The sequence below is a fragment of the Chelonia mydas genome, chromosome 3 (genome assembly GCF_015237465.2).
Source record: "Chelonia mydas isolate rCheMyd1 chromosome 3, rCheMyd1.pri.v2, whole genome shotgun sequence".
Classification (NCBI taxonomy): domain Eukaryota; kingdom Metazoa; phylum Chordata; order Testudines; family Cheloniidae; genus Chelonia; species Chelonia mydas.
Window position 1 is genome coordinate 105,623,927 of NC_057851.1, and position 21,499 is coordinate 105,645,425.

The 21,499-nt window shown below is 40.2% G+C and overlaps 2 protein-coding genes across 4 annotated transcripts in view; one reads left to right on the forward strand and one right to left on the reverse strand.

The window, feature by feature from the left end:
* The window catches only part of ZC2HC1B (zinc finger C2HC-type containing 1B), a 37,072-nt gene extending 26,126 nt beyond the window's left edge, over positions 1 to 10,946 (forward strand). The window contains exons 9-10 of the mRNA XM_037893540.2: positions 2,823 to 3,782; positions 4,336 to 10,946. The gene's annotated coding sequence lies outside the window, so the exon portion shown is untranslated. The remainder of the gene's footprint in view (positions 1 to 2,822; positions 3,783 to 4,335) is intronic.
* PLAGL1 (PLAG1 like zinc finger 1) overlaps positions 4,437 to 21,499 on the reverse strand; it is a 69,633-nt gene continuing 52,570 nt past the window's right edge. For 2 of the 3 annotated variants that reach the window (XM_043543073.1, XM_037893541.2), the window contains 6 exons: positions 18,825 to 18,980; positions 17,382 to 17,494; positions 14,836 to 14,985; positions 9,486 to 9,611; positions 8,061 to 8,557; positions 4,437 to 7,393 (listed from right to left, as the gene is read on the reverse strand). In XM_043543073.1, the coding sequence (XP_043399008.1) occupies positions 6,136 to 7,393; positions 8,061 to 8,557; positions 9,486 to 9,611; positions 14,836 to 14,925 (1,971 nt within the window). In that variant the 5' untranslated portion in view covers positions 14,926 to 14,985; positions 17,382 to 17,494; positions 18,825 to 18,980 and the 3' untranslated portion in view covers positions 4,437 to 6,135. Of the gene's footprint in view, positions 7,394 to 8,060; positions 8,558 to 9,485; positions 9,612 to 11,503; positions 11,546 to 14,835; positions 14,986 to 17,381; positions 17,495 to 18,824; positions 18,981 to 21,499 lie in introns of all 3 variants that reach the window. The other variant, XM_043543072.1, reaches the window with a different exon arrangement.

Sequence of the window (21,499 nt, forward strand, 5' to 3'; positions counted from 1 at the left end):
ACATTTAAAATAAAATTCCATGTTAACAAAAAATGAATAAAGCAGTAACATATGAAACTTGTCAAAATATTTCAGACTGACTTCAAAAACTCTCTCGAAAATTAGCAGCAGTAAGTTGGTTAAGAAGAGAGAGAATCTAAACAAGAACAGTCCATGAAATGAAACCAGACAAAATGATAGAGAAACAAACCCATTGGAGTGCTAAGGTTCTTCTGAATTTTAGCTTTCTATCTATGGGATGGATGGTGCATTCTAGTTACATGTTTAAATGTAGGTGTAACCTTTGCTTCCTATAGCAAATCTCTTGCTGTGAGTGATGTAATATGAGCGTCTTAGTGTTTTACTGGGGTTGCATGGTTTCCATCATACCATTCCAAGAGTACACCTTTAATATATGGCAATTAATTCACCCATTTTTTTCTGTTATATTTTATCATCTCTGCCTGTTGATGGTCATTCTGTTCATTAGCTGTTATATAGCAGGTTTTATATGTATTGTGCATAGGAGGGAAGCATTGTCGTTCCTGTACTATAGATAGTGAAGTGCTGAAATGTAAAATAACTTGTTCAGGATCACATAGTAGGTCAATGGCGGAGCTGAGCCTAGAACTCAGGTCCTTCTGTTGTCTAGCCCAAGGCACTATCCAGTGGGCCACGCTGCCTCTGAAAATGTTCCCCCACTCAATGAGTGAATAGTGTTTTGCCAATTTAATATAAATATAAGATCACATACGGTATTTCATCCTGTCTGACTTGAACACATTGATTTCAAATGCAAAACTCTCACTGACTTCCAGGGAGCAGGCTCCAAGAGACCTACTTTCCATGTGTGATAGCTATATTCCTGATTTGCACTCAAATCTTTGTTAGAAAGAGTCAAAGCCATCACGTCCTGTAAGATCTGAGGTTCTAACACTTGCCTGGTCTGTCTCATGCTGTCACCACAGGCTTTCAGTTAGTATCCCCTGATTAACATAGTAAGCATTACACATTAAAATAATTCTACTCTACATAGCTTATTTTATTACAATATAAAAGTTGTTTATAAACTACATGTAAATATTACACAGAAAATATTTTAGACTTTAGGTCTCAAATGGGATTGTGAGAATTGACAGATGTTATGAGGTATTTTGCCCTGTTGTACTGTATTGCTTCAAAGTGGCATGTAGGTTTGTATTAGAGATAGAAAAGCGTGATTAGATCATTGTCTACTCCGAGCACAAAAACTAGTCTTGCAGTAGAGGACATATTGGATATTAAAGTGATATAATGGTGTAACCCACTGATCACTGTGTGGTGTCTCGCCCTCAATGTCCATTCCACAGAGGACAAGGGTTTGCTATAGAGCCTGCCTCTTTAACTCTAGTTGTAGGGATGAATGTAATCAGCACTTGAGATCACTAGTTCAATCCCAAGTCTTAGCCATGATAGAGGTTATCTCCAGAAAACAAGACGGAATCACCAAAACCAGCAAGAAAATGCCCAGGCTTAATTCGACCTGAGCATTGTGTAGCTCAAAAACTTGTCTCATTCACCACCAGAAGTTGGTCCAATGCAAGGTATTACCTCACCCACCTTGTTTCTCAGGCCTAATTAGGTAACTTATCCTGCCTGTTCCTGAAAAAAAGTGCAGGATATGTAAAAATCACATGAGCTGTGACTGCAGCTTGAGCAGACATATCTGAGCTAACTTTAATCTAGCTAGCTTGGGTCCACAAGCAGTGAAGCTGCAGCAGTGCGTGCCAGCTCCATGAGCAATTAGGGTTTTGGGCGAGCTCGTACAGCCCACACTAAAGCACACTCTGCCACGGCTTCACTGCTCTGTTACCCAAACTAACTAGAGTTAAGATAGCTCAGGTGTGTCTATTTGAGCTGTAACCACACCCCATGATTGCAGTACTGATGTACCCTTTGTGGTTTTGGTTTACACGAAGGATAAACAGCAGCAGCGCTGCCATGTTGGGAAGCTGACAATAAGCAATACACATAAATACTGCAAAAATACAGCAGATACGAGAAAAATCAGCAGCTTCACTACTCAAGTTGGGGCGAAGAACAGTTACATGATGCTGAGCTCTGATTTTAAGATCATCCTTGTTCTAATGTGTGTCATCCCCATCTGTCCCCCTCTCTTTCCTTCCCACACACCCCTGCCATTGGAAGCACAGTTTATGGCATGCTAACACTGGCTATGTATTAACCAGAATAGTGACAATGTGTAACTCATGCTCAGTTATTGAACCAGAGGAGTTCTGTGAGATGCATTACTGTAGTGATAAGTGTAACTTCCCTTTTCTGTTCTAATTTTGTTAGAGACTTTATTACAGATTATGCTAGTAGGCTAGTGAGATGAGACTCCCCCACAATAAAGGATATAAGGAGTGGTGGTGTGAAGTGAAATGACAAAATTGTGTTGGGAAACTCTTGTAGAGGTAGCTTGATTTGTATGCTGAGGTAGCTTAATGTGATTAAATCAAACCCCTTTGTTAGGAGGCTAACTTGGGTAGAGTAGCTTTTCAAAAGTGCATTGGTGATTTAGGAGCTCATGTTCTCTTGATTTTCTCATCAATCATTTAGGCACTTTTGAAAATTTTGCCCAGGATGCTATTAGAACTTGATTATCTTGTTGAGTTTACAAAGTGTCCCTGACTTGAAGTGAAATAGTATTAATACCCACAATAGGCCCCCAAATTTACAACTGTGCATAACCAAACCCATAAATGTATACATGACTTCTGCAACTTTGTGTTAAGGTAAGCAATTTTGCTGTGCTGGTATTGGATAATCTAGACTAACCCATACTTTTGTTTTGCATTCAGGCATAAATGAAACCCTCGCAATGGAGTTGTCAGATAATCTAGAAAAAGAATAATCCTGTTTACAGAAAAAATACACGGGTATGGGGCTATATACTGTACAGAATACTGCTTCACACTTATATAGTACTTTACATATTCAAAGCTATGTAGAGATTAATGTTCACACAAACCTGTGAAGTAGGTAAGTATCACTATCCTCATTTTATGGATTGGGAAATGGAACCAGACAGGTGAAGTGACGCAACTGGGATGAGAATTTGGGGAGTTCTTGGTTCCCAGACTGGTCTCCCAAGCTCAGATGTTCCAAACACCCTCCTCAACATAATGTCACTTTACATCTCTTAACGTTTTCCTTCCACTGACATGATGTCTCGATCCTAAAACAGCTCAGTCGCTAAAGTCTTTGCATAAAAGAGATGGTCTGTTGAGGCAAATGGGCAGTGTGGGGGAAGCTATTGTGTGAGTTGTTCTTGTCCTACGGATGAACACATGTCAGTCTCCAGGGCTTTCAGTGGAGGCCTTCTTAAGAACACTAAATTTACAGAAAAGAAAATCTCCCCCTGATCCTGCCCCAAACTCCTACTTTAGAATAAGTATGACACACCTCTTTAGTATTTGTAGTGTTCTGAGATTCTAAAGATAAAAATTCTTACTGGATACATGACCTGTGGTGCCCTTAGTGATTCAATACAAAACAGGGCCTGTGTTTAGGCTACCCCTACATTTAAGCTTTCGGAAATGTTAGAAGCTATTTTGAATTTATTGACAGAATTAAAATAACCGATTATCTTTTTCATTAGAATGTTTTAATCACCATTACCTCCTGTTATCTAGGAGCTCTACTAACAAAGGTGATTCATGTTACTTTTTATTTGAACTTGAAGCACTCTTCATTAACTACAGAAGACTAGCACCCCTCTAGAAGGCACAGTGCTGTATTTCAGAAGAGCTTGTAAGCAGGTATGGGCACAGGTTCTCTTGATGGATCATAAATCTGGAATCCCGCTAAAGATGAACATTTCCATACAGAACATGGTCATGATTCTAGCTCAGTATCTGTGTTGCATTTCTTTTAACCGTGACCCTTAAGTGAAGGAAAATGATTTAAATATTTAGTTACAACTCTTTGCAGAAGTTCAAACCAAACTGATAAAATGCTCATTAATATTATATGTTTAGACAATGCCTATAAAAATCCCTATTGTTAAAGATATACAATAGTGGATGAAGCCAAGTGAATACAATGTGCAATCAGAAAGGACAACACAGTAAATTAATTCATCTAAATCTACACCCACACAACAAATTTTTAAAGCTTTTACCCATAAAGTCCTAGAATAATTTAAAAATGCACAACAGGCATACACTAGCATTCCTGAAGTTTTCGGAGAAGGGCTTTTTTTAGTAGTTCATTAATAAATCAATCTATTTTTAAACAACTTAATGGGACTTGAGGGCAGAGAGCACCTTGCAGGATTTGGACTTTACATTTCTGTGTTTTCTTTTGATGCAGAAGAACCTAATCAGCAACAGCAGCAAACTAAAAACCACAGGATCTTTGTGAAGTGGTTTACGGGAGATGAATGAACCCTGAAGGTTTTCTTTTGAAAAAAAAAAAAAAAAAATAGAGTGGTATCTTTTCCAATTTGCATGAGTTCACCAGGTCTTGTCAGCTGATGGCACTTTGACACCTGAAGACTTTTAGAAAGGAACTATATATAGACAATTTACAAAAACAAAACACAAACAAAAAAGAGCATATTTCTGTTTTGGTTTATACAAACAAATGTAACTTAATGGCTAGATATAACTTGTTAATTACTACTGTGCTGAAACCATGAATATAAAATTACTTAACATTTTCATACCTGCCATATATTTATCCAACTTTAGTGGGAGTTTGACACTATTTGTAGCTGTGGAAGAGACACGGTGGGACCTTCTCTGGTCTTGCATCCAGAAGGACTTTAGACCAGTCATTGACTGCAACAAGAGCTACCATGCATATGTGGAGGACTGTAACATCAAGCTTATGTTGCTAGAGTAGTTTAGCTGCCAAGGAACATTTATGCTACAGATTGTTACAATGAATAAGTATCAGAGGGGTAGCCGTATTAGTCTGTATGCTACCAGACTCCTCATTGTTTTCACGATGAATTACCACTTTCCTGGACTAAACAAAGGCCATCATTATCAACCAAAAGTGAACAGAGCTTGCTTGGATGGGGAACATAATCTTTCCTGAGGCTGTGTCTACACTACAGACTGTACAGCAGCACAGCTGTAAGGTCTCCTCTGTAGTTGCTCTATGCCAGCGGGAGAGAGCTCTCCCGCCGGCATAATTAAAACACCTCCAATGAGCAATGGTAGATATGTCGGCGGGACGTATCTCCTGCTGACATAGTGCTGTCTACACTGGTGCTTTTGTTGGTTGGAGTGTAGTTTTGCTGACAAAAAAGTGCTAGTGTAGACATAGCCTGAGAGTTAGATTGTGCGAGGGGCTGAGTGCTGGCGTCAGTGGGACTACTCGTGCTTCAAGCTAAGTTTAGGCTTAAGTGCTTTCTTGGATTAGGCCCAGAATGCCTAGCATCTTGCAGGATCAAGGTCTAAATGAAAATTAATGTGTCGTCTTAACCATATACTTCCTCTTCAGAAAAAGCCATTTATACAAGACATTTATTCTTAGGCTACGACAGTGGTAGTTATTTCCAGCCCCGGAGAAAACACCGTATCTCCACACACAGCGGAAGTGCACTTCAAAAAAAACAAATTTGAGTTCAACCTAATCACCAGAGCAAATATTTTGTTTTTAAAAAAGCGAGAGGAGATAAAATAATTGAAGGAAGTCACAACTTAAATTAAAAATTCTTAAAGCTCAGTGATTAAGTGCTTGCCATTAAAACCTACTGGACCCTCCTAGATTCTACATATGAACAATGTTCAAGTCATTTGTATAAACTAACTGCGAGTCATGGCTCATTTAAAAAGTTATGTTTCCCACCCTCACCCCCATAGCAGCCATCACGTTTTGTGCATGTTCTAGATACATTTGTATTTCCATTGAAGAACACTAGTTCAGCTATTTAGTTTAAGTGTGAAAACATGGAGGGTATTGAGCAGAAAAGATGGCATTGTTGCAAGTGTCATATGCTATGAAACTAGTAAGTATTAGATAAAATACATCTATTCACTCTGTTACTTCCTGGAACATTCTACAATGTTTATAATGTCCTTTTTAAAAGTTCTTAAATGGTTTGGGGCTTTTCTCCTTCAGAAATCTGGGTATGAAAAGGAGCCCTAAAAAAGATGGTAGTTATCTGAAGGCATGGTGAAAATGAGGCAATGTTACAGAATTTGTACTGGATGAAAAAGAATGGGGATGAAGCTGGTTTAGGGCCACTCCACCCAGAGCTAGCTGTGCACCTTGCTGTTGGCTGAGGCAGCTCAGCCTGTGTGGTGCTTCCTCATGACCAAATGCCATTGTGATGTCCCCACTGTTATTCTGGTTATCACTCTGAGGGAACTGCCAGAAACCCAGTATATGAGTAAGATCCATGGAGGGCATGCTAATAGATTCAACTGTTGTCACAGTCTCCTTGTGCAATATGTACTTGCCAGCATCGCCTGCACCCCCCGAGGAAGCTTCTTCCAGATTGACTTTGTGAGGTTCTGGTAAAGGCAGGTCCTCGAGCAAGTTCACATTATGAGCTTTAACATCCACTTCGATGGGTAGGTTTTTGAGGGATGCTGGTGCAAATGAGGTAGTACTCAGTTCATATTTGTTGTGCTGATGAAGATTCTGGTTGGTAGGAATTGATGGTGAAGATGGTTTAGAATGAGTGGCTGAGAGACTATCTACACAGCTCATCCTTAGCAAGTGAGGAGGTTCCAGAGGATGAGTAGACTGTAGGCTTTGTTGACAGTGAATATGTGGGTTGCTATACTCTTCTGCTTCCAATGTGTTCAGAATCCCATGCTGCATAGAAGCCCTCTCAGGAAAAGAGGACAGGATACTGGCATCTTCCTTCAGTCTGAATGGAGAGAGAGGGTCAAAGAGACCCTGAAAGTCACCATTCTGCAACCTGCCCTTCAGCAGCTCTTGTGCATGTGTTTTCTTCATGTGGCGAGTCAAGTGGTCCTTGCGCCCAAATCTCTGGGCACAAAACTGGCAGAAGAAGTCCTTGCAGCCTGTGTGAACCACCATGTGACGCCGCACATCTTTGCGGGTGTAGAAACAGCGTTCACAATGGTCACACTTATGTTTCTTTTCCTTGGTGCTGCTGCCTGGCTTCCCTGCGTGAGTTTTGAGGTGTTCTAACAACACTTCTGTGCCTCCGAACTCTTGGGAGCACATCCTGCAGGTAAGGTCCCCACTGGTGGCTGCATGAAGAGCCAGGTGTCGTTTGTAACCCAGCTTGGTGTTGTACTTCTTGCCACAGGCTTCACACTTGAAGGCCATTTTGTTGGGATCGTGAGTCTGAAGGTGATTTTTCAGATGGTCCTTTCTGTGGAAGGTCTTTTCACAGTAACCACATTGGTGAGATTTCTGTGGAGAGTGGGTGGCCGAGTGCCTAAAACAGAAGAACAACAACATGTTTACGGAACTCATGCACACAAGTGGAATACAGCTTCAGAATGTGAAGGCACTTGCGCTCTCTAGGGTAACAGTTTTCAAAAAGACAGACTCTATTAAATAGCAAACCAGTGGGTTTTTTATAGTCTGTAGAGTTAGATTAACATTACTGCAAAAAACACCTTTTTGAATAGCAATTATAAATTGTACTTAAGAGAGGCAGAGAATAGCTAGTGGCTACAACAGAGGACTGGGAGTTGGCATACCTATTGTCCTGCCACTGACTCGTTGGAATACAATGGGAAAACTCATTCATCCTCCCTGTGCCTGTTCTCTCATCTGTAAAAGGGGTATAACACTTACTCTCAAAAGTGAGGTGAGACGTAATCAATTTAATGTTTGTGAAGTGCTCAAGTTCCTTAAAAGAAAGGAGTCACATATAAGCCCACCTGACTTGGGGCTCGGAATGGATAGTTGTAAGCAACACATGGCAGTGAATCTGTTTTATTCATGCACCTTGAACAGCATTTATTTAAATCTTAACATCCTATATAGAAATATGACCAATGGAGTTTGGCGAGTAGATGTCACTAGTGCCAAGAAAAGACATCTTTTCCTCCCCACACCCCCACTGGGAAGGGCTGCTATCCCTTCAGGAGCTGTACCTTATCAGTTTATATTTGGAAATGAAAGCTTTCATGCATCCTGGCTGGGAACACCTGTAGGGACGCTCTCCTGTGTGGGCGTAAGTGTGGGCTGTGAGCTTTTCAACAGAAACAAATATCTTCCCGCAGAATCGGCAGTGATAACTGTCTGGCTGCTTCGCTTCTCTTTCCTTTAGTAGTGAAGACTGATCATTTCTCCATGTAGGCACAAACCTCACAATGGAACCGCAAACACTTCCTGAGCTGGCACAGGTAGACTTTGCACTAGGGGAACAGGAAATGGCCCCATAGCACTGGACAATGCTTGTGCCCAAGCCAGTTTCACTCAGTTTGCCTTTGGTTTTGCCCTTGGCTTTTAGAGGTTCTAATTTATTTGCTGCTCTGAAGCTGGTGAGAAGTGCTTTGTCTTTACTGGTGCATTGGTGAGATTCCAGCAGAGCTAAAGTCCCAAAAACGTTACTACAATTGGAGCATATCCAGGCGTCGGCACACTCTCTCTGCAATGAGAACAGAAACAGTTCCCTCAGATTAACCATTACAAAGAGAGAGAGGTCACATTCTTCTCACCAGCCCTATGTCGTCTTTAGTCTTCCCAAGGCCTCTCGCTTCCCTTGGTGACAGGCACAGCTCGTAACTGCCACCCAGACTGGTGTTCAGTTGGAGACATAGTAATCTTAGCTGTGTACAAGCATGAAAACAAATGATTGGGTAAATGATTATTTCCATGTTGTTGTCTGGTGTTTATTGCTATTCTAGTTCTCATTGAGCCTTGGGTGATTTTTTTTTTCTCTGCATAGTAAATTTCAGTGTCTCTTGTGCTTCCATAATAAGAACAAGCACAGTCACAGTTCCATAGTTAAGACAGTCAAGTTTTTCACTTAATTTTAGACTGAGAGCATTCTGCAATACTGCAGCTATACAGAAACCATGGGCCTGTGGGATTATTTTGCCAACAATGCAGGGTATGTATCTCTCTCTCTCCATAGAGACATGGAGAACAAAGAAAATAATGAGATGTAAAAGCTTTTGTGCTTTAACACTGGGTGGTGGGGGGCAGGCTGTAACATGCAGCACATGTATGACAAAGAGTTAGGACATAAGCTAGAGCAGTGAATGGGTGAGAGGACAACCTTAAGGATTGGTGTACTCAGTTTCCCAAGAATACGTGCCAGCATGTTAGCCTTTCCAAAGTTTACCATTACATGCCAACACTGTATTGTGCTCTGTTTAGAGTACAGGTACCGTACAGAAAGTAATAGAGCTCCAGGTAATACTTTTTTCTTTTGCTATTTGATTGAAACTGTTAATTCAACGTTAGACTAGTTGACAATCATTTTCAGTCATGTGAACTGAGGCAAGGTGAGCAGGTAAGTTTTCTGAGATTAAGGCCAGGTGTTGGCTTGGATGCAATCCTTGGACACTTACTGTTGTTAAAACTGGTGATAAAGCACAGCTATCAGACTCTTCTTTGATGACAACTGCAGAAGCTTCCATAAACTTGGCGTAATCTGCAGCATACCACACTTTTAATTCTGTGTGGGGTTCAATTGGCTGTGAATGGAAAAAAATCCCCAGTATTTACTTGTATTGTCTGTTTCTATAGGTAACTTTTACATCTTATTTAAAACAGGTGATAGTCTAGTTGTTACCTTTACAGCAACTGTTTTCTTCATATCTGCTTAAACCATTGATAGCTTATGTGATGCTGTATGGAATATGGGTGACCATTTATAATATTATTGATACCAATATTATAAAATTGCAATGAATCTTACAAGGTGCACCATGTAAGGTATCAGTGGAAAAGTTCTGATTTGCTAAGTATGATGGCCTTGTTTTTTTAATTTGTAAGTTACAAATATGTATGATATATCTGCATCTCCAACCCGTGCTGTGTTTCTGGATGACATTGCTGAGGCCGATCTGTCTGGGACCATCTAATCTATTGGATGGCCAATCAAGGGCAATCAACTCTACAGTGAACCCACTGAGAGAAGCCAGGAGCTATGCCTATGAGTCAGCAAGACATGAGGGACATGTTGTGGACAGGGGATTACAAGAGCTCTTCCATGCCCATGAGCTTGTGTTTGGGATAGAAGATGTACAGGCCACATGGCAAAGGATATTGAAAGGCAGCTGCATCTTCTCCATTTTGTCTTCAATCCTGCTTCTCACCTCTGGAGTAATTTCTCTGCGAACTGAAGCTTTGAACAAAGGACTGATAGACCCATCCAAGCTTTGGATGTGTTCCAGAGGGACTCTACAAGCCAGCAAAGTCACCAGTTCTGCTAAGAACTTGATATATGATGTATGTATATAATTGCTTTCACCATTTAACGATTCTCTTCTCATTCTTTTCTAATAAACCTTTGGTTTTAGATACTAAAGGATTGGCTGGCAGTGTTGTATAAGTTCCAACCTAATATTATGTTATATGGGTGGCCCTTTGCGGGATCAGAAGAACATTTTGCTTAGTGACTAGAGTTTTAAATAACTTTTCACTTTACTGGACCTATTTGCTGTTTGGGAGCCAGAGACTAGAATTCATTAAAAGGAGCTGGGTGACTTTTTTTTTTTTTTTTTTTTTTTAGCTTCTTGATAACCAGTGTGGGGGGCAGAAGCACAGTTTAGGGATAATCTGCTCTCCTTTTAGCAGCCTGCCCTGACCTTGGCATTTTCAAGGTGGGCTACCCTAAGCACCTTGGTTTACAGCCTAGTTTCAAAATTCAACTTTTTTTTAACTACTATTCAGTGTGAGTTGAAAAATCAGTTATTTATTTGTACAATTCTTAAAGACCAGGAGGAGGAAATTTAACAAAGGTCATTGAGGTTAAGACCAAGGTAAATACTATGCATTATTATTGGCTAAATATATGATAAATTACAGAAAAATACAGAGTGAGCAGCAGTAAATACATTAGCATTTCACTCTTATATAATTTCCATGCTCTGTGGAGGAAACAGCAAAGAAGATTGATGGCTGGGTCTTGTGCTACGTGTGACTTCTTTACATCAATATTTTTGTTCTTTCCTAGCATCAGTGTTAGACATGGGAATGATGTGGTAATACACACAAATTCTTAAGTGGTCAGATGGACTTTCATCATGGATGATGCTTATTCGCTTGTATACTGTAGGATTTTTGTTTTTAAAATGTGTTGTAGCAATTTGTCATTCGTGGTGGTATTTCACCAAATTCTCTAACTGTGTTCTCTAGTCACTCAATAGGCAAATGAGAGCTAAATAAGTCACTTAAACAAAAATTACATACATACATGTACATATACACATTTTGTAGCAGCAGATTTGTCTCATTGCAGTTTCCTTTCTTTGTTCCAAACTGAATCTTAAGGATCTTCATCTCTGTATTATAAAGGGGAGGGGAGGTGTCACCACTTTTTACCACTCTTAACAGACGTTATTTATGGTGTTCTTTCTCCTACCTGTAGGAAATAGCTTTCTCTGTGACCAACTCCATGGCTACTCTGTGAAGTAAACAGCAGGATGTGCTTTAGTGTAGCAAGTGGCCCTTTCTCTCCTCCAGGAACAGTTCATCACACTCCTACAATACAGTGAGCAATGCTTTTCCTCAGAAGTGAGAGGAGCAAGGTCACTGTTGAACCAGCCTCTCGTATGATGCAGAGTACAGCTAGGCTGGTAAGACTCAATCCACCATACCACATTCTTCAAGTTAGATGTGTATGGCCAAATTTTCTGCTGGAGTAAATGAGTGCTGCTCCATTGAAGTCCATAGAGCAGCACTCATTGACACCTGCAAAGAGTTTGGCCTGTAACATATAAATTATGCAAGAAAATATAGATAGGGTGACCAGATATCCTGATTTTTGGGTCTTTTTCTTATATAGGCTCTTATTACCTCTCATCCCGATTTTTCACATTTGCTGTCTGGTCACCCTAAATATAGATTGACTAACTCATTATCACAGCCCTAATGCTTTTCCTTCAAGGTTGTCGATTAATCACAGTTAACTGATGCAATTAACTAAAAAAAAAAATCACGATGAATTGCACTGTTAAACAAAAGAATACCAGTTGAAATTTATTTAAGATTTTTGGGTGTTTTTCTACATTTTCAAATATACTGATTTCTATTACAACACAGAATACAAAGTGTACAGTGCTCACTTTATATTATTTTATTACAAATATTTGCACTGTAAAAATAAGAAATAGTATTTCTCATTCACCTCATACAAGTACTTCAGTGCAATCTCTTTATCATAGTGTAACTTACAAATGTAGATTTACTTTATTATATAACTGCACTCCAAATCAATGTAAAACTTTAGAGCCCACAAGTCCACTCAGTCCTCCTCCTTGTTAAGACAAAGAAGTTTGTTTACATTTACAGGAGATATTACTGACTGCTTCTTATTTACAATGTCACCTGAAAGTGAGACCAGGCATTCGCATGGCACTTTTGTAGCCAGCGTTGCAAGGTTTCTACGTGCCAGATGTGCTAAACATTCATATGCCCCTTCATGCTTCGACCACCATTCCAGAGGACATGCTGATGATGCTTGTTAAAAAAATAATGCATCAATTAAATTTGTGACTGAACTCCTTGGGGGACAATTGTATGTCTCCTGTTTTGTTTTACCTGCATTCTGCCATATATTTCATTTTATAGCAGCCTTGGATGATGACCCAACATGTTTGTTTTAAGAACACTTTCACTGCAGATTTGACAAAACGCAAAGAAGGTACCAATGTGAGATTTCTATGGCAAGATACAGCACTCGACACAAGGTTTAAGAATCTGAAGTGCCTTCCAAAATCTGAGAGGGATGAGGTGTGGAGGATGTATTAAAAGAGCAACGCTCTGATGCGGAAACTACAGAATCCGAACCACCAAAAAAGAAAATCAACCTTCTGCTGGTGGCATCTGACTAAGATGATGAAAATGAACATGCATCGGTCTGCTTTGCTTTGTTTGTTATCGAGCAGAACCTGTCATCAGCATGAACGCATGTCTTCTGGAATGGAGGTTAAAGCATGAAGGGACATATGAATCTTTAGCGCATCTGGCACATAAATATATCTTGCTATGCCGGCTACAACAGTGTCACGTGAATGTCTGTTCTCACTTTCAGGTGACGTTATAAACAAGACATGGGCAGCATTATCTCCTGCAAATTGTAACCAAACTTCTTTGTCTGAGCGATTGGGTGAAGTAGGACTGAGTGGACTTGTAGGCTCTAAAGTTTTACATTATTTTATTTTTGAATTCAGTTATTTTTTGTACATAATTCTATATTTGTAAGTTCAACTTGCATGATAGAGATTGCACTACAGTACTTGTATTAGGTGAATTGATATATACTATTCCTTTGGTTTTTTACAGTGCAAATATGTGATCAAATAAATATAAAGTGAGCACTGTACACTTTGTATTCTGTGTTGTAACTGAAATCAATATATTTGAACACGTAGAAAACATCCAAAAATGTTTAAATAAGTGCTATTCTATTATTGTTTAACAGTGCGATTAATTTTTTTAATCGCTTGACAGCCCTAAAAAGCATTTGTTCGTGCTTTCCAAATAATGATAATACTACTGGTTTTTACTTGTATGGTATAGATGTAATCTTATTTTGTATAAAATCACAAAAGTACTGTGGATTGCTCAAGAATCCTGAATACAGAACTATATTCACCTCTACAAGACAATGTGACAATCTGTTACATGTTATCACCTGTCCCTTTTTACACTAATGTTCTTACGTAGCCAAATACTAGTAATACTTCCATAGCACTGTATATCTTGCAAGAATTAGTTAATGCTTGTAAAGTGCTTTTAACACTCTTGTGAAGTAGGTAAGCATTATTCCCATTTTACAGATAGAGAAATGGAGATAAATCAGTTAAATAACTTGCCTAAAGTTGCACAGAAAATTTGGGGCAGAGCTGCTATTAGATATTGTGAGTTCTTGACTCCTAGGCCTCTCAAGTATGCCTTCTTTAGACATGATATACAGTAGCTCAAGTAAAATATAGTTAATAAAAAATGTGAAGCAAGAGAATAAAATTGCAGTCTTATAGTAAACTAAGATTTACAGATGCTGTAGTCTTAGGATCCACTTTATAGTGGTCAGAACAAGAAACAAAGCCAAGAAGCAAGGTGCTATATTTCACTTTCACCTATAAATACAGAGTTTCTCTCAGAAACTGGTCACCTTGCAACAGGATCACAGTGCTAGAAATTCTGAAAAGTAAGTCTCCAGCTAAATCACTGTTCTTGAGTATAGTATTCAGTATTGTAGAGCTTTCAAAGTTTTCTGTTTAGTATCCAGTTTCTGAGCAACTGGTCTCCCACAAGTTGTTTCATTATATAACTAAGAAAAGAAAGGTACTGTTTGTCCTTTCCCGAACAAAGCTGTGCTGGATGTAATACTGCTAGAGCAAGCTCATCACAAACCAATTCAGATTTGAAAAAAAATATTTTTATAACATCCATGCTTAAACTACAATTATCAACCATGCTATTTGAGTTGTTTTTACCACCACTATCTATCATTTTCTTTCCTATCCCTTGCAGCAGATTCCATGACACATTAAGTCTAAGTCTAGTCAGAAAGCAGCCTGTTCGATTGCACATTAAATGTTATGAAGAGGGGTGTGTAATGGAGAGGAGGTTACTTAAGTATAATCAGCCCCTCATCTGTAATGAGGTGAGCTAGTCTCCTCTGAGTTTTTGGTTACAGTAAACTATCATTTGAATGGTAGTAATGTGAGATGGTGCAGCCTTAACTACCTTAACAGTTGTGAAGTAGACTTCTCCAGCGTACTGATAGGCTACAAGGGTCTGTTCTTCCTGGTTCCGGGCCAGTCGGACAAACATCATCCAGTTACCAGTGTCTTCATTGGAAGCATCCAGAAAGTACTTTCCGTCATCTTTCAATACCTGAAGAAAAAGGAGAGAGGGTATGGGAGAAGGCACGAGTTATAACAGAGCTGTGGAAAGGAACACACTAACCTGTTTTTTGTTGAATCTGAGTCAGGGACAATGCTTTTTATATATTTTTTTTCATACAAAGATGTTTTTAAAAACAAAATAAGTGACTTTTAAATGAGCCAACTGGGAAGAAAAAAAAAATAAAAAAGGTTAAGACTGTACAATTTCTGAGGGGCCCAGGCATAGAAGTAACCAGGTATTTGTTTGAAATCTGTAATTACAGGTTCTATTACTTGACAGATAATTTTAGAAAGATAATATTTTAAGGTTTAAGCGCAAGCAGACAGGGAGAAAGATAAGCTTTGAACTGTAATGCATTTCCAAAGTGCTTGATATCTCAATCTTAAATGCTGTACTGAAGTTTTGTTTTGCATGGAAAAATAATTCACATAAGTCTAATGGGATAACATCCAGTATCTTGCTATTTCAACATTCATCCCTCTTGACTGACCACATGCTGTATTCCCATAACAATAAGAAAGTCATACTAATGAATGACAATGCCTGGAAAGTCTCTCATTCTCTCAGCTTCACTTTATTCCTTTTAGTTGGAAAAAGAAAGGAATGTGTTGGGCAAGAGGCTTCAGATCTGCTGCCAGGATGTCACCCTTCAGTGACATACACTGAAAGATGGATTGTCTTGCTGTAGCGGTATGTCCACATCCAGTATGTTGATACTACATACACAAATATGCCATTTATCAGATCCACTGGTCATCTGAAAGCTCTTGAGAGTTAAGAAGCAATTATGTGAAACACCCTGCATTTCCATCGCCTTTGGGAGCTTTCCATCTAACACTGCCGTTGCTGATGAAAATATATTTCTGCTGCATAAATGCTGGCCTCAGTCACACTCAGGATTCTGGCAGAGAGAAGACAAAGCTCCTGCTGTTGTGCTAGAAGAAATTCAGGGTAAAGTCTCATGCCATTCTCTCTATCTCGTGAGGTAACTCATCAGCCATTTAGAATATAAATCTTAAAATAATTAAGGGGATAGAGGGATTGACAGAGGAAGGGGCGGGGGGAATTGTGTAAAGCTTGGTTAAAAGACAGCTAAGAGGAGGAAACTAGCAAGTGTTTGATTCACTCATACTGGCATAGTTGTTATAAATTATACTCTCGGCCCCAGTACAGGTTGCTGTGTCTGGAGCGGGGGCAGAGGTGGGCAGATGTTGTTTGCACTGTCAACCTCCCAAAGGGGTTCCATCGGAGGACAGCTTTAACTTGCTGGCAGAGGTCTATAGGCAGCCTTTGCTAGTGGGGTTCCTACCGGGTGCATTGTATCAGCTATTGTTGGTCACTTTCAGGGCTGCACTGGTGTCTATGGGCCTGTGGGGGTAGCAAATGTCCTATGCCAATGCAACCCTTCCATAGGCAGATGGCTAGGCTAGCAGGGGATAGTGTAATCCAGAAGGGAATCAAGGCGAATAACTGTAACAAGTATTTTTAAAATTTAAACAAAGGTGTGCGTGATTAGGATGGTACATGAGGTATACCTAGATACAACTTTAAGATGCATATTATTTATTTGCATTGTGGAAGTGCCCAAAAGCTCTCATCATTGTGCTGGGCACTCTACAAACTCATAGGAAGACATGGCTAAATAGCGTACAACCAAAATAGACAAGACAACAACAAATGATATAAGCAATGTGGCAAAGGTTATGTGTCTTGTGGTTTACGTTTAAAAATATTTGCCCCCTTTTATCCTGTTTTCCTCACTGAACAGGTGCCTTAACCAGTTGCTGCCACTATTGCTGACTCACCCACAGAAAAAGATTAATCTTTGGTGAGAGTGGGTCATTTTTTTATATAAAGTCAAATGGTGCCTGGATTACCAGTTAGTGAAAATATAAAAGGACAGATTTTGCCAAAGCTCTGCCTGTTCTCTCCTACCTTCTGGAAAAATTTCCTAACAGCAATGGCTGAGGAATAACACTCCCAAGGAACTAGTAGAAAACCCTGGCTATAGCCATTTTAAAAATAGATTGGACAAATTCTAGATTGGGCAAATACAAGCCAGCACCTCAGCTTTACACTAGAGGATCAAATTGGTCTGCATCATATATTATGTTTGTATCAAATTATGCATCATTAGATCAGAATTGGAAAACCAGTTGTCCAATTAAAGTTACACTGACCTGAAAACCATGAAACTTTGGACATGACTGCATGTGCAGTATGAATACTCTTGCCTATGAAACTTGAATAGGAAAAAGAGAGATGCTTATGCCACTTAAAAAAGAAATAAATAAAAAATTGAAATATTACAAACCCTCCTGCAATAGCTTGAAACCCAGCAAAGAAAATCCTCCAAAGCCCAGCTGAACCTCTGAGTTCATTACCTGTAGAACTAGCCTGTTGTCATCATAGTGGGTAAGTTTTGTAGATAGTTTCCCAACGTAAGGACCAAACTGTGTTCTCTTCTGTATAACTTTCTTAGCAAACACTCCAAGGACTGTGAATAAAAATAAGACCAGTTTAAGAAGAATATGCACATCATGATCTAAATCCCAAATAGCTTCAACTGAGGGAAATGAACAAGTGTAAAATAGGATGGTCACATGGAATTCCTCTCCTAGACTCAGGCTGAGCAATAAATCAGGCAAGTACCTCTAATGCAGGGGTTCTCAAACGGGGGGTCGTGACCCCTGAGGGGATCACAAGGTTATTACAGGCGGGGCCCTTGAGCTGTCAGCCTCCACCCCAAAACATCACTTTACCTCCAGCATTTTTAATAATATTTTTAATAAAAAAGTTTTGAATTTATAAAGGGGGTCACACTCAGAGGCTTTCTGAGAAAGGGGTCACCAATACAAAAGTTTGAGAACCACTGCTCTAATGGGTAAAATTTTCAAAGTCACTTTTTAAAATGGGACTTGGGTGGTTTTGGAAAGTTAACCCAATGAGTCTAATTCATGATAAATTGCCAATTTTCCATATTAAACTGTGGGGCTAGAAGTATGGAACAGACAGAATGACGTGAGTGTCAGCAGGGCTATTGTAAGCTGCTAAATATCCCTTCCCTACGGTTCTGCAGCTTGGCATGTTTGCTGGAGAGGACAGCTTTGTCAATCAGTGTGTATAGCTAAGGAAGTACAAAGTAAGCTATCTTACATGTTCCATTATTCCCGCATATTAAGATTGATAGTACTGCACAGAAGACCTTCATATTCTGCAGTACTATCTAGGCAGAATTAGAGTTATATAACAATCATTGGGGAATATCTGTAAATTAGCAAGGAATTTCTAATTCCCCCTCTCTCTCCAAACTCCAACAAACTACCATGTTGCCTGAAAGAAACAATACAATCTTTCTACAATGCTGACTTCAGATTCTGAAAAGGTGAATTGTACTGAATTCATATGCCCTCTGAATTTTGTTTCTTTCATCTCTTTCCCCCTTTGCACGCCTATGTCACAATTAACTGAAGTACCTATAGAAAGGGCTACAATTTTGTCATGGAGGTCATAAATCATGAATTTGAATAAAATCCATGAAAACTTGGAAATGGTTGTAGAAATACATTTGATGAGGCCCCCAAACCAAGTGACATTATCACCAGGTGCACGGGGTCACAGCACTGCTCAGGTTTGGCCTGTCTGCCCCTCTGTCTCCATCAGTGGCAGGTTCTGGGACTTAATTTTCGGTTGAGCCCAGCTAAGATAGGCTGTTTAGAACTATTTGAACAAAATACCACCTCTAAGTTACTTATGAAAACAAGCCGTGTTGGTACCTTTTCGTCGCTTCTTTCCCAAGCCATAGCTGAAAGAGCTACGATACTTACTCTGTTGGTTCCCAGCTCGCAGCTCCAGCACTCGCAAAGTGAGGTAGTGAGGTAGGGTAAGGCGGGCTCGACTGGGAATAACCCTGTCTTTAACCCTGATGAGTGGTCCATGGAGTTTACATTCTCCTATAAGGCTTTTGCCGCAGTCCTCACACCCTATAAGCCAAGAAGAAAGTTCCCAATTACAAAAGTAATGTACTATCCCACTATTCCCAAGAAGTTGGGAATGAAAAGGAGACTGCAAAATAACACCTTATAGCACCGTTCATACTGGAGGATCCCAAAGCCCTTTGCAAACTTAAACTGATACACTAGCTAAATACAGGGCCCACTTCACCCTCAAATGAAATGCAGCCACCTCAGGAGAGACGTACCACAAAACAATTTCTGCATTTCCATGGACGTAGAATTTGCCCGACAATTTTCTGCTGCCATGAAACTTGTCACATCTAACCCCTCCTTTAACTCTCAGCGTATGTCTACGCTGCAATAAAACACCCGGGGCTGCCCATGCCAGCTGACTCAGGTTCGGGCTGTGAGGTTATAAAATTGCAGTGTCAATGTTCAGGCTCAGGCTGGAGCCCAGGTTCTGGGACCACAAGCTGAAATCAGATGACAAGGTTGTTTTTTACTGCTGTGTAGACACACCCTCATATGCCAAAGAAGGGAAGGGAAAGCGTGCGAATCCGTGCAACACTTCCTCTACCTGATCTCATGCAAAAGGAGCACAGGCCAGCACTGCTCCTAACCCAGTGGTCCCCAAACTTTTGAGGTCCATGCCCCCCACCGCCCCTGAGCCTGGGCCAGGAGTGGGGCCATGGCTTTGGGGGCGGAATGCGGACAGGGTTAAGGGGGCCCTGGCTGGGGCTGCAGCTGGGGGTGGATCTGGGGCCAGAGCCGCAGCCAGGGCTGTGGCTGGAGCCACAACTGGGCTGTGGTGCGGGCCAGCAATCCGGCCCTGTGGCCAGGTGCGGCTCCACTCCTGACCTTGCCCCCAGCCTAAGCCCCGGGTTGGGAATGGAGCCGCGGCTGACGCTGGGGATGGTGAGAGGCGCACATGAGGCCAGGAGCCAGGGACGCGGCTGGGGGCTGGAACGGAGCAGAGCAGGGGGCAGGGTGGGGCTGTGTGGAGCTCCTTCCCCAACCCCATGGGGGCTTGCCCGGGCCCTACGGTGCCTCCCTGATGGTCATTCGTGCCACACTTTGGGGATCTCTGTCCCAAGCTCTAAAGACTAATGCTGCAGGGTCCTATCTCATCACAAATACATTTTCTCTGCATCAGCAGCTGCATAGAAAAACTGGGAAAGAATTTCATCCATCCCCTTACGTGCCCAACCTGTGTGTGCATATAAGGATTCTTCACCCTGCTGGCTCTTTCGGTCAAGACTAAGAAGAAAACGTGCCGCCTGCTGCATCACCAACAAATTGCCCTGAAGCACTTGGCTTCAGGACCCAGCCTGATCACTTGCTTGGCTTGATGGATCTTAGCACAAAATAGTTATACTGCATACTAACATAATACAGCTGCACGTCTCCCCCTGACCTCTCACAAAAAACATACATAAAATGAGAACTAATTAAATCAAACTACTTTGGAAAATGTTGTGCTATTTTTGGATTTTTTATGTCTGTACCTTTATGGATATGATTGTTTCCCTTGTTTAGGGTGGCTTACTGCATAGTGTTGCTAGAATATTTTGGCATGTAATTCAAGAAAACATCCTTTTTTTGGACTATAAAATTACAGTTAGACTAAAGTGGTTTAGAAAAGATTCTGGGGGTACTTTGGAACACATGTCCCTCAAAAGACTGGGTATTTTGAGTACTGAACCACATTAGAAACAGGCAACTGCCATCAAAAAATCAAAGCAGATTAATCAAGACATTTATTTAGATCACTTTAGCACTTGTCTGCCTTTGTTTATGGTGTTTTCCAGAGAGACACAATGAAAAAGATAAATCTGTTGTTCTAGAACATAAATACAGTTTGATGTGAAAAACAATTAGTTTCTCCAAGTGCTGAGATTTGTAGGTGAGGTCCATGTTTAATATTTTATACTAATGAGTGTAAATCAAATTTTCAACGCAGTGTGTAGCTGTTCAGCTCAACTCATGTCAAGATCAGCAAGAAATGTGTGGCTGAAAGGCTGTGAAAACCACTTTAGAAATGGGCACTTAGTTAATACCATAGAAACAAGCTTACTGCCAAGGTCTCTAGAATTCAGGTGAGAACTATTCTTACAATGAATAAAACTGTCCTTTTTTAAGGAGCTACAAGAGGCACAGGGATGAATGATCAAATCTGTATAAGGCCTGTGTTCTTATGCAGCACAAGAGACTATTTTCACTCTCTTTTTTTCCCCAGACAGCATTATCTTTAAAACAAATCCTGCTACGTGAACCTTTCATTTCAGTCCATTTTAAAAGACTGATCAACCGTATTTAGGCAGTTATACTCAAACCTTAAACTTTTCAATTTTAAAATCACTTTGTTTACCAATATTTAATACAGTCCCTTTAAAGGGTATAGTTAACATTAAAGTGCTACAATATGTTGTTCAAGAAGATCAGGAAAACAAGCTATGACCTTTTGTTCAAATTCTCCAGATGCTCACTTTCTATATGCATTACAAATCACCTATCAGTGTTATAAACAAACCAGTTCCAAGAGATTA